General features: G+C 38.9%; 1 protein-coding gene across 5 annotated transcripts in view; it reads right to left on the reverse strand.

Annotated features, from left to right (window-relative positions):
• The window catches only part of LOC121876523 (zinc finger protein 236-like), a 103258-nt gene that overhangs the window by 49938 nt on the left and 39782 nt on the right, over positions 1–13538 (reverse strand). For 4 of the 5 annotated variants that reach the window (XM_042381687.1, XM_042381688.1, XM_042381686.1 and 1 more), the window contains exons 14-15: positions 10185–10274; positions 3769–3904 (exon numbers count right to left, since the gene is read on the reverse strand). In XM_042381687.1, coding sequence (XP_042237621.1) covers positions 3769–3904; positions 10185–10274 — 226 coding nt within the window. The remainder of the gene's footprint in view (positions 1–3768; positions 3905–10184; positions 10275–13538) is intronic. The other variant, XM_042381689.1, reaches the window with a different exon arrangement.

Genomic DNA, 13538 nt, shown 5'->3' on the forward strand with positions numbered 1-13538 from the left:
AATAAAGGTGTAAACTTAAGAGGGAAAATGTAGAACTTGGAAGTGAATAAAAGTTTGGAGGTGTGGATATTGCAAGCAAAACATGAGAAAGCATAAGTGTAACATGAGCTGACTGAAGGCAGTGATCATACCATATAAACAAGGCAGCATGAATTTAAGATGATGCAATAACTATTGTATCAGAGATTGAGTGGGATTTTTTCTTCACATAACACGTACAGTACAGTACTGTATCTTCCAATGTAGAATGGAAATCAATGTATTATTACAGTAATAATAGATGCTGACTCAGTGTTTCATATTGTTCATTTTGAATCAAATCTCATCCAGTTTCATGTAAGCACAGTACTGTACAGGCACAAAACTATTACTACTGTACTGAATTGTACTGTACTGTACTGTACTGTACTGTACTATACTGTACTGTACTGTACTGTACTGTACTGTACTGCACTGCACTGCACTGCACTGTAGTACTGTACTATACGTATTTTACTTATTATGTCTGGTGTTGGCTTATTATTGTAAGCCAAAAATAAGACATTAATCATTGTGTACACCAAAAGCTTTCATTAAAATATGTTTGTGACGTTTTAATATGCTTTGCCAAAGTGTTTCTTTTCATTGGAATGTATAGTATATCATCTTTAATAATAGGGGACTGGGAAAATGTGGTCTGATTTATGTAAAACAAATTTACGAAAGATTTTTTAAAAAAGAAACCTTTTCATAAGTCGGGGAATGCCTGCACAGAAAATTATACTTCTATTACTTCTATGATTTTTTAAGTAATGTAAAGTATGTCTAACTTATAAATTATACATTTCTGATTATTAAGTATAAAGCATTTCCTTGCAAGTACAGTGCATTGTATTTTATCATTACAGTGGAGTCGCGATAATTCACGAAAAACAAATTTGTCCTCTTAAATTTGTGGGCACTTCTATTACAGTACTAATATTAAATTTTGCAGTCAAATATTCATAATTCACAGCCGAGTGCCGGCTATCATTACAATACTCTAATGTGGCTTAGAAATAAAGAAAATATACTATAAAATAAGAAAAATGAAGAGCGTGGGTGTGTATGTGTAGGAAGTTAACGCACAGTATGTATTAAGGCAGTGAGCTGTAACTGTGTCACCAACTCGCCATCTAACCACACACTCCCTCTCTCTATGTGATATCAAGGCATGCACACAGTGCAGCACAGCAGCAGCCACACACATATCTGAGTCAGCTGGGTGACTGCCTGGCTGAACTGTGTTGCATCACCCAGAGTATATTTCTTTGTACAGTACATTTAAAGTGTTCATATGGTATTGTAGGTTTAATATTTGTGTGTGTTTGTACTTTTAAGGTGCTTGTATGGAACCATAGGTTAAATTATTGCAAAGGCATCCTTCTCTCTCTTGCACTGGTTCTGTTATCGCCGCTGGCTTCAGTTACAGTGCTGACGTGTGATGCCATGAAATCTTTCGACCTGTGACCTCGCCAGATGTAGAAGTGTTTACAGACAAGTCCTGGTTCTGCCGAGTGGATTGTCTTAGACTGGTGGCGGTGGCTGCCTGCCCCTCCATGAAACAGATCGCCCTCTCTAGTGATGCTGTGAAGACCAGCCTTCTGTCCGAGAATTTGTGCTGGGACGATTTACGCAATACTGTTTTCTCTTGGAACACCATACTGATCTGCATTGACCCTCACTTGTAAGTACAGCCTAAGTGATGACATACACCTCGGTACTGATATATTGTTGAATAATTATGCCTACTCGTTTCTGCCTAACCTGGAATAATAAGACAATGCAGAGTGAAGCGAAGCTAAGATTAATAGAGTTACAGTGGGGTATGCTATAACGAACGGATTCTACTACGAATATTCCTATAACGAACGGTTTTACCTATAAAATTGAGAATGCTATAACGAACGCAACTCCTACAACGAACGCGGATGAATACGGACTATTTCGTCTGGCGCATGAATATTGTTATACCGCGGCTCACAGCAAGAGCGTCAGGCGCCATATTGGTTCATTGTGTAGTCAGTGCACCACTGAACTTGATGAAATTTCGTCTTTTGATGTGGAAATTCGTGTTTTTTTTTAACTATTTTGTTATACAAGTGTACAATTGTAACAATGAATCGTCAAACGCGAGTGAGAAAGCTAATAACCCTTGAAACTAAGAAAGAAATTATAAATAAACAGACAAAGTGCCTGTAAGACAGTCACCAAAGAGGGCTAGGAAAGATGACTTCTCTCCTTCCACCTCTTCTCCATAATTCTCTCCTCCCCCCTCCTCCTCTGCCTCCTGTCCTGCATGCTAACAACACCAAGGTAAGATAAAGTACCGTATTTTTTACAATTTCCACAGAAATTTTTCAGTGTTAAGTGGTTGTATTTGGGGGCCTGGAACGGATTAATCCTATAACGAACGAATGCTATAACGAACAAGGTTCTAGAACCAATTACTAGATTCGTTATAGCATACCCCACTGTATGAACTTTGTGTTATGTCAGTATGTTATGAACTTTGTGTTATGTCAGTATGTTATGAACTTTGTGTTATGTCAGTATGTTATGAACTTTGTGTTATGTCAGTATGTTATGAACTTTGTGTTATGTCAGTATGTTATGAACTTTGTGTTATGTCAGTATGTTATGAACTTTGTGTTATGTCAGTATGTTATGAACTTTGTGTTATGTCAGTATGTTTAATAAATTGTGATTAAGATAAAATTGTGTGAGACTAACTAATTATGTATCAGATGGATCACCTTGTAATATTATGAACGCCTTCTCCTCTGCAGGTTTTGATCACATCAATAAATATTGAATGCGTCAAAAGACGGGTTTCAATCATTCCCTTCGACTTGCCCATAACCTGAACGTCCTGAACTAAGGCGTTTACAGGTTCCATGAACATGTCTCAGGCGTTCATGCTCGTAAAGTTTTTCTTTACTGGTCGGATTTTACCGCAATCATGACCTCTAAAGGGAAAATTAGTGGCAGTGCTCATGGTGGTGAGAGTGAGAAAAATAAAGAAGTGTGTGTCGGTTACCTTAGTATAAAAAAGGGGTTATACATATACTGTATATAATACAGGGGGACCTGAATATACAGGAATTTGCAGTTACGTGGAGATCCCAGGAGCGTAACCCTCGCACCCTCACGTACTGAGACCCCTATTGTAATCAATAAAAATAAAAAAATCGTCCTAAGATGAGTTTCTGTATTGTGAAGTATTTAATTCCTGGTTCTTTGTTGACATAAGGCGGTCCTTTACCTTTCTCTAATGAAGGCTTTTGTTTAACCACTAATGTCAATGTATGTAATAAGTCATTTATGTCCAATGTATATTTTCAGCCTTCGGGCTGTAGAACTTTTTCAATCAACCGTTAATTATTATTATTATTATGTTGGCTTATTGGTGTAACCTACACAAAATTATGAGAAGGGAAGAAGCTTTTATGTTACATAGAACTACTTTTTGTACAATAGTTATGCATTACTGTTTTTTTATGCATTATGTGTGATGTTTGGTGTTTGTTAAAGCAGTTTTGGAACCGTTTATGGATAATCTTTGGCCTTTCAAACCAAACTAATCACTTCCATTTAAATCAATTGGACTATAATTCACAATTTGATAATGTACAATGTCTTCTGGTACCTAACTAGCAAATTATTGACTCCACTGTATTAGAAAATGTTTAGAAAAACAACATCAGTCAAGATCTGGAAGGGGGGAACAAGGTATTATTTGTATATCACCTTCTCTGCTATGCTGTGCTTGGTCCCTTGGTTGAGAAAGCCCAATATTCTTTAAAGCTTGCTGCAAAATGTCCCCATCACTGGCATTTTCAGAACCATGGGTGTTTGCCGAGTCACCAATTCCTGTTATTATGCTCTGTGGACAAGATTTAACAATTTATACCCTGTAAGTAAAAACTTTTGCTCTATACACCTTTTGAGCTTATTTATAACATCCTAAATGATAAAAATAATATAGTGTTATGAGAATGAAGTCCATACTAGACATGCAATATAGCACCAAAGTAACTCAAAATGCTCTTATGATTCTAAAGTGACCACAATAAACAATGGCCATTATATTTGATATTCTGCAATAATTTGTACTGTATGGTATAGTATATGAGGAAATAACATATTCATCAACCATATACTCGAGTACAGTTTAAGTTTTTATGATAAAATATTTATGCAAAAAGTTAGGGATCAAACTATATACACAATATATTTTTGAGGGGTTATAATACATGCATACGAGGGCTTGCCTACCATACCCCTAGTCTTTCTTCATGTTGTTATATGAAGAGCAGATCCTCATTCACTATACAATAAACTCCCTCTAACCTGGACTTGCTTAATCTGAATCCCGCTGCAAACCAGACTGGGGTCCAACCCCAACACATGTCTCCCCAACCCGAGAGAAAACAATCAAAATCCAGTTAGTATGGGGGAAAGTTGGTGTAGGCCAGGGGGGTGCCACTGTGGTGGCACAGGAGGGTAACTCAATAGCTGCCTCTGAGGAGGCAGTACAAGTGTCTAAGAAATATGAATAGTGTACAATACCTACAGTATAGTTAATGAAATTAGCAGTGAAAACATAACCTCCGTGTGCATTGTGGGTGTCATAAAATCGCCTCCTGTCTCTACCACTTCATCACCTTAAGACTCAACTGCCTCATGATAATTTAATAATTAATAAGTGCAGTACAGTAGTACTTTATTATTAACATGTACTATGTGCTTTTATCAGGCTGCAGCCATGAGCAAAATTACTTTTGACTAGTGAATAAGTGCTAAAACTTTTATCCATGACATCTGTTATAAATGTGTTAGAAAGATAGATTATACCATAATACGATATAATGATGGGAACTCAATTAGTTTGTTTGTGTGTGTGTGTGTGTGTGTGTGTGCGTGTGTGTGTGTGTGTGTGTGTGTGTGTTGTGTGTGTGTGTGTGTGTGTGTGTGTGTGTGTGTGTGTGTATATTACAGGCCATCAAGTTGCCATCAAATGGAGGTATTTTTGGGGCACGAGGCTTGAATAGAGCTGAGTGTGACAGCTGAGACAGCAAACACTGCTGCCAGACAGACATATAAGAGCACCCAGCAACACCAACTGATGGGTGACTCACTGAATACAGCAGTACTGAGAGCCAGCACCAAGCTGCCGAGAGTGGGAGTGTATGAGACCAAAGAAAATTAACTTTTTTACACAATGTTAAAACCCTAAACAGCTAAATAAAAAGTTCATATGGCATATAAAAACCCCGAGGGTGTTGAGCCAAGGCTTAAAATTACATTAGGTTAAGTGTTCTAAGGTAGCTTAAGATGCAAATCCCCCATCTTCTCGAATTTTCCACTTTGCACTATAGACAATACAGAATCCTGCCCAACCCAGAATTTTGGCCAAACCGAACAGACCTTCCTCACAATTATTCCGGATTCGAGGAAGTTTACTGAATACAGGTGCTCCTCTACTTAAGAACGTTCAACTTACAAACTTTCGGAGATACAAACATCATCACTGAGGGGGGGGGGGGTGGTTACCTGCCATAACAGGTGTTTAATGTGGATGAGAATTGATTATTTTGAAGAAAATTCCAGATAGAACAAACATTACCTAAGAGGAGAAGAGTGAGCCAGGTTTTAAGGCTGTATTAAAGGGTATAGCTGTACTAAATATCTATATCCTGTAATCTTTTTATTTTTTACAATATGTTTGGTGTCTACAAGAGTAAAGTTGGACTTACAAACAATTGGACTTACAAACAAGCCACAGGAACGTAACTCGTTTGTAAGCAGAGGACCACCTGTATGCTACTTTAAATCTACAATACTGTACCTGATAAAAATTAAGATTTACAGATATTTTTCTTTTCATTTGCATTTGTTAACATCACTGGCAGCATTGTTGCCAAGTTTGACTCATCAGTAGCCACATTCCTCAAACTACCAGGCTGAACTGTGAAGTGTTATGGTTAGATTTATACTTAAAATTTCGGGTAGATATACCTGTACGTAACTGTCTTCATTTTTTTTTCACTCATTTATTTGTATACACAATACTACATTCATACTGAGCAAAAAAGTAAAATAAATAATATTCATTAGGACAAGCACGAAAAAGGAATACAAATTTCTTTGCGCACGATAGCTGGGGAGTGGGAAGAGGGAACAGTGTGTGTGTGTGTGTGTGTGTGTGTGTGTGTGTGTGTGTGTGTGTGTGTGTGTGTGTGTGTGTGTGTAATAATAATAATAATAATAATAATAATAATAATAATAATAATAATAATAATAAACGGTTTATTAATAGAGTTGCAGCCGGTGGCTGAAAATATACAGACTTACATTTGATTTAGACATAATGATATAATATGCATTGAATACATTTACAGGGCTGTACAGTACATATATCGGGCGTTGTTTATTATTTTAACAATAGATGTGATGGTGCTGTTCTTATATCTATTGGTGCAGGCTCTTATGGGCTGAATGTTGTTGAAGTGGCGGACTGCGCGAGGTGGGTGGGGGGCTGCCGGTGGCAGGAGGTGGCGATGACGAGGGTGGTGCAATAGTTGGCTGCCAAACCTTTCCAGTGCTTGGTGGTGGAGGTCACTGAGGGATGGCATTTCCAGTATATGTGTGTGTGTGTGTGTGTGTGTGTGTGTGTGTGTGTGTGTGTAAAGCAGGAGGACCTCTGCTTACCAACCATCTCCACTCACTCCTGGAGAATATAGAGGAAAAGGAGGAAATCCCCCAAGCTCTAAATGAATGTGGCAACTTCCGGAGGATCTCGCTGTTGTTTGTAGCTAGCAAGATTATCCAGAAGTCCTCCTAAGCAGACTTCTTCCTGAGGCAAAAACCTTCCTCCCAGAATCTCAATGTGGCTTTAGACCTTTATGTGACACCATTGACAAGATCTTTGCTGCCCGTCAGAAACAGGAAAAGTGGAGAGAACAGTCATGACCTGTACATGGCTTTCATCGACCTAACCAAGGCCTTCGACTCGGTCAACAGGGAAGCCCTCTGGTGGACCCTCAGCCTTTTTGGCTGTCCACCAAAATTCATCGCCACGATAGCATGAACGGCAGTGTCCTGCACAATGGCACCCAGTCAGAGTTCTTCCCCATCCAAACTGGGTTTAAACAAGGGTGTGTACTGGCACCAACTCTCTTCTCCATTTTCTTGGCTGTCTTCCTTACTCGTGACAGTACCAATTTAACTGGTGGGGTGGACATCGAGTACCGAATGAAGGGTCTTTTCAACATAAGACGATTCCAGGCAGGAACAAAGGTGTCCGCAGCTTCCATTACTGGGCTTCAGTATGCAGACGACCTCACCCTTGTCGCTCACACACACACATACACACACGACCTACAGGAGATCCTGAACACCTATGCAGATGCATATACACATTTCGGCTTTGCGGTGAATGTACATAAGACACAGATTCTCTTTCAGCCTGCCCCTGGTTCAGCCACACTTTCACCATTCATCCAGCTTAACGGTACTACCCTCTCTCATGTTACCCACTTTCAGTATCTTGGCTCTCACCTGTCCACCACAGTGGACGTCAATGAAGAGATTGAGCATCGGATCAGATGTGCATCTCAAGTCTTTGGCAGACTCCAAAACAGTGTCTTCAGCTGTAAGGAGTTGAAATTATCTGCAAAGTTACAAGTATATCAAGCAGTGGTCCTCCCCACCCTTCTATATGGCAGTGAGACATGGGTCACATACAGGAGGCACCTCAAGGCACTTGAAAACTTTCACCAATGTAGTCTACATTCAATCCTCTGAGTTCGCTGGACTAGCCATGTTACCCGCATGGACGACAGTAGACTGCCAAAGCAGCTACTTTACACTCACCTAACGAATAGTAAACGTAACACTGGCGAGCAACTGAAAAGGTATAAGGATAGTCTTAAGACAAACTTGAAAAAGAGCCAAATCGACCCCCTCACCTGGGAGATGATTACTCCACACCGTAACACTTGGAGGATCACCACACCACCACATGAGAAGGTGTCAATACTTTCGACTTGGCCCGACTTCATAACAAGATAGACAAGCACCAATGCTGGAGAGACGTTGCCGCCGCCCCTCCCACACTAGATATAGCCCCCGACATGTGAGGTATGTGGTATGGTTTATGAATGCTGGGAAAGGAGGTACAGAGTTGTGACTGCTTCAGCCTTTTGACTTACCATGTAGGCCATTACTTTACACTTGTGAAAATATTTCTTAACACCTGGGCTTCGGGCTATGGTCGACAATCCCTCCCCCCCCAACGCGGACATATTCAGGAACATTTAAAAAACAAATAAAAAGTGATTCCAGTCTTACAAACAGGCCAAGCGTGATATAAGCAGGAAATAAATAAATGTCTTTATCACAAGTTGGCAACACCAAGGCTATGAAGAGTCAAGAATGTTTGTGAAGTGAAGTGTGTGATGCAGCAGTAACAAGGTAAACAACACTAATTTGTAGGCAGTACAAGATACAGGTCACTTATTTTCCTAGGTTATTACTAATTACACTAACAACCATTATTACTGCTCCAGAAATTGATCCCAATAATAGACTTGTGCTTGGTGGGGGGGGAGGGGGGGGGTTAGAAACACATAGTGAAGTGAGTCAAGTCCAAGGGTGAGATTCCTACATCACAAAAGCTGAGAAGCTACTGAGAAGAAACCGGGAGACTTTCATGTGTGAGTGAGTGAAAGATAAATACCTACTTGGCAACATACACTAGCCAGGCCTGTCCTTTTTATTCAAAAAGGCCCGTGAAAGATTAAACGTCCTGTGACATGACCCAAAGCTCTACAGACACACATCACAGGATGTGTCCTGAAGCCTAGGGATTCATTTTTTGGGGGTTGTGTTTCAATATTTTATAGTAGTTTTGTATTTGTTGTATTTTTAATGGTAACACAAGAATCGTCACTTTACTCACATCATTCTAGCCCTCTCTCTCCCATTCAAGGTCAAACTGTCAGCTCTGTTTGGGTTATTTTTAAATTCGTAATTTTGAGTAGATATACTTAATTTCCTTCATTTTTTTTATAATGTTACTGTACATGCACACACAATCTTACAAACAAAATGTCAAATGAAAAAATAATCTTAAGGTCAAAAACATAAAAGGGAATAAACTTTCGTCGTGTGTTAAGAGGTCATGAGTGGAGGAATGGGGAGTGTGGGAACTCAGCTGTTCTGAGCTGTATCTTATGTATTGTAAAACGATTGATAAATTTCACCATCCAGCAGCCAAATGACAATACATTATTTTTTTTTATTTATTCCTCACATATACTGGTAATGTCTATGTTATTTATCTTATTCCTCATAGGAGTTGATGCCTGGCAGGAATTCAGTTTCAGAGTTGGTAACACTGCTCATAGCATCAGCTGTTGTGGTGGTAACGATTAAGATGCGTTGGTGTGAATTTGGTGTCTCATTATAAATTATGTTTCAGATTATACCTCGTATTTATCAAAAGCTATGGTCAAATTATACGAGATATACTGTATGAAAAACTCAAACTTTTTTACAAATAATAAAAAATAATCAGTGGTTGAACTATATGAGATGAGTTTATACACAAGAGCTTTGTGCATTTTGGGAGCTGATAATCCATCCCCCATCTTAAGCAAGTCCTAAGTACTGTATACATCATCAACTAGATACATTATGGGGGAAATAAAAAAGGCTAACCACTTAATACATGTTAAATGCAAAGGTTAACCATAAATCTAACAACCATGTCAAAAACCTGTCTAAATGTAGACCACAGAAACCTACTTTGATATGGTGTTGTAATAGTTATCAAGATGCATGACTATAAAGTTTTCATGATGTATTTGAGAAAATTTTGCTACTGTATTATGAACATATGGATGTAGAGTAATACATACAGTACATCCAAAGCAAACAAGTCAAACACTATATCCTCCTTTCACTTCATGGACCATAAAATTTCAAATGTTAAATATACACAAGATCACACATTCTATTAGACATTTTGAGGATTTGACAAAGCATTAAACTGACTGAACCATGGAAGAAGTTTATGAAGCAGAGCAAAGTTTACTTTATAGCAACTATAAATATCAAATCCAAATTCCATTACACAAAACTAACAAAAATGACTTTACCTTTACATATGATTCTGAATCTTGTTGATCCTGACACTCTTGTTTGAATTTGAATGCTGACTGATTAAGCTTAGAAGATAATGATTCCTTCTGTAACAACAATGAAAAAAAAAGATATCAACATTATATTAACCATTTATGATTTTATAATTCTAAAGAATTGGGTCTTATCATGGTGGAGGGTTGAATTGCCTATACATTATATTTTCTCTCACTAGAATATGACTTAAGGGAGACATACCATTTTTTTTTATTATACTGACTGAGGGGTTGAATCATTCCCCAGCTACAGTGGATAGACTCTACTACTCATCCCCGGTTTACCTGGTGTCATCTTCCTCCTACACACTATGGCTCACCTCCATGACAGTGCCAGAATTTTAAGTTTTAGTGGAGAACAAAATCAGAGTGTATTTCATCTAATAATGATGTTCTTCAATAGTGGTAGAGTGCTGGACCTTATTGAGGAATTTGGTTACAGGGAGTGCATCAGTGCTAATTTCTTATAAACATTATTGTTAACTATTGGTGGATATATATTTTTTTTGTGTGTGTGTTAATAAATGTATTGGTCATCTCTAAAGTATTATTTGATACCCTGGCCTCAACACTTTTATTTAGAGATCTAAACTTCTATAGGAAGCATCCTCCCCCTAAATGCAAGGTACAGGTATCTATGAAATTTCATGTTAAACAGTGCTTGGAATGTTTGGAGAATGTGGTCATGATGTTTGACCAGGTAACTTCAAACTCCAGAGATACTGTAACTTATTCTTCCTGTATGATCTTTGAGTTATGGAATACCATTAATCCTCACTTATTGCAAATTTATGTACCCTGCAGTTTCATTTTATTGTAATATGACTTTTTACGACCAAAACTTTTCGATTATGACAATGTGTTTTGCTTTATTGCAATTTTATCATATACAATTTTTTTTTAAACAGTAGAGGGAGCCCCCACAAATTCGCGGGGGTTTGGTTCTCAAAATGGCTGCGAATCACCAAATCCGTTAATAGCATTTGCGGACCGGGTGTGTGTGTGCGTGTGTTACATTTTTACTTGTGTACAAAGAAATGTATACTTCCTTTATGTGTTTCACAGAGATCCTTCTGCAGCTGTTCACAGTCCGCATGGTTCTTGATTTCCCGAAATAAATTGGCGTCATCGGCAAACATTTGTAGGGAGGAGTGTACAACGTCAGGCATGTCATTTATGAAACAAACAAACAACAGCGGGCCCAATACACTGCCCTGTGGTACCCCGCCTGTGACAGGTACGGACGATGATTTCATGCCATTAATCACCACACACTGCTTGCGGTCATGTAGAAAGTCTTCTATCCAAACTAGGACATTTCCCCGAATTCCGTACCCTTCCAGTTTGATTTTCAGCCTTTCGTGGGGTACACTGTCGAAAGCCTTGGCAAAATCTAGGTATATATTGTCGATATTACCACCTCGTTCCAGAATATGGGTCCAAATATCCAATACCTTGAGCAATTGTGTTAAGCAGGAGCGTCCCGGGGCGGCATAAAACCGTGTTGGCAATCCTTTACAAGGTTGTTTTGTAGTAGATGTTCCATCGCGGCATCTCTGATAATACTCTCAAGTACTTTACATATTCTGGTCAGGCTCACGGGTCTATAGTTGTTTGAGGAGAGATGATCGCTCTTCTTGAAGATAGGACTCACATAAGCCACTTTCCATTCACTGGGGACCTTTTGTTCATCTAGGCATTTACAAAACAGGATCTTCAGGGGCTCGGCAAGCTCGTTGCACAACTCTCTTAGCACTCTGGGATGCACCATGTCCGAGACGGGACTCTTATGGACCATTAGCTTTGACAGTTTATTTCTAATACCCTCTTCTGTAAAGTACTGTACAAGTAATAGAGAATGGACTTGAGGGCAAACTCACATTTTTAATAAGTTTGTTTCTGATTATTTGTGAGAGGATTTTCCCAATATTATTTATTTGTATGTGTTTTTGTGTGCGAGTGTCTACACACACACACATATTTACAATACAGGTAAAGGAAATTACTGTCTCTAGAACGAATGGCTCCCTGTCCCAGCCACGAAAATACCGGGAACTTTAAAACTACCCACAGACATTCTTGGATACATCCAGGGTGTCATCCACGAATAGCCGAGAATCGCAAAGTAAAAATCCACGAACTTGGGGGCCCCCCTGTACATGTAAATCAACAAGAACCTTCTAGATGTGCAGAGATGTGTGTTGCAAGAGTGGTTATGTATGTATGCATGCATTTATATCTTTAGAAATCACCACAAATTGTGTACAGTGGGTGCAGAAAGACCAGCACACCTTGAGACCAAGAAATAGCAAATGCTAATAATTTTAAAGGAGAAGTTAGACTGTTTACCAGACAAGAAAGAAAGACTGTTGACGAACAGCCATGAGAGTGAAAACACACACACGCCTCTCAAATTCAATTTATATTGTATTTCATATACTTTAGAGCTTGTATAGATGTCGTATATTTTTGTTTTCAATTTATAAATGTTCTTGTATAAAAAGTCAGCCCAAGTACGGTATCCCTAAAATTCCCAGCAAAGAACACATCCCCTCACATAGTGCTACTATATCATGTGAGGTCCCTCATAACACCATCTGTGAGGGAGTTACTACACCACTTGAGGCCCCCCATAACACCATCTGTGAGGGAGTTACTACACCACTTGAGGCCCCTCATAACACCATCTGTGAGGGAGTTACTACACCACTTGAAGCTCCTCATAACACCATCTGTGAGGGAGTTATTACACCACTTGAGGTTCCTCATAACACCATATGTGAGGGAGTTACTACACCACTTGAAGCTCCTCATAACACCATCTGTGAGGGAGTTATTACACCACTTGAGGTTCCTCATAACACCATCTGTGAGGGAGTGTGTAAAAAGTGGTCCTGCACCTGCAGAATCATATTATGGAGTCAAGGGTATATTAGAAATTGTGAATTATTTGGGATTCTTTGTAGGAGTAAAATTAACAAAAATATGTAATATCTTGATACAACTTAACAGTGAGAGAGAGAGAGAGAAGGGGGGGGGGTGGGGAGGAGTGATTGCGAGTTTGTTCTGAGTCTGTTGTGTACAGGACGTGTGTGTTTACCCCAGATCAGACGCAAAGAGAGAGCCAGCCTTCTCACTGGGGTAAATACACACGTTCTGTCCAAGAGTAAATGTACGAAGTAAACAACTGGTAACAGTTAGACGTGTAAAACTGCAAATAACTATACAGTATGTGATTTTTTTCTTGAATGTAGATTCAATGTTTTGGCATCCTCCACTATATTTACAAAGATACATGTGGCCCAGAGCCTACAA

Source organism: Homarus americanus, unplaced genomic scaffold (assembly GCF_018991925.1).
Source record: "Homarus americanus isolate GMGI-L3 unplaced genomic scaffold, GMGI_Hamer_2.0 scaffold28, whole genome shotgun sequence".
Taxonomy (NCBI): Eukaryota; Metazoa; Arthropoda; class Malacostraca; order Decapoda; family Nephropidae; genus Homarus; species Homarus americanus.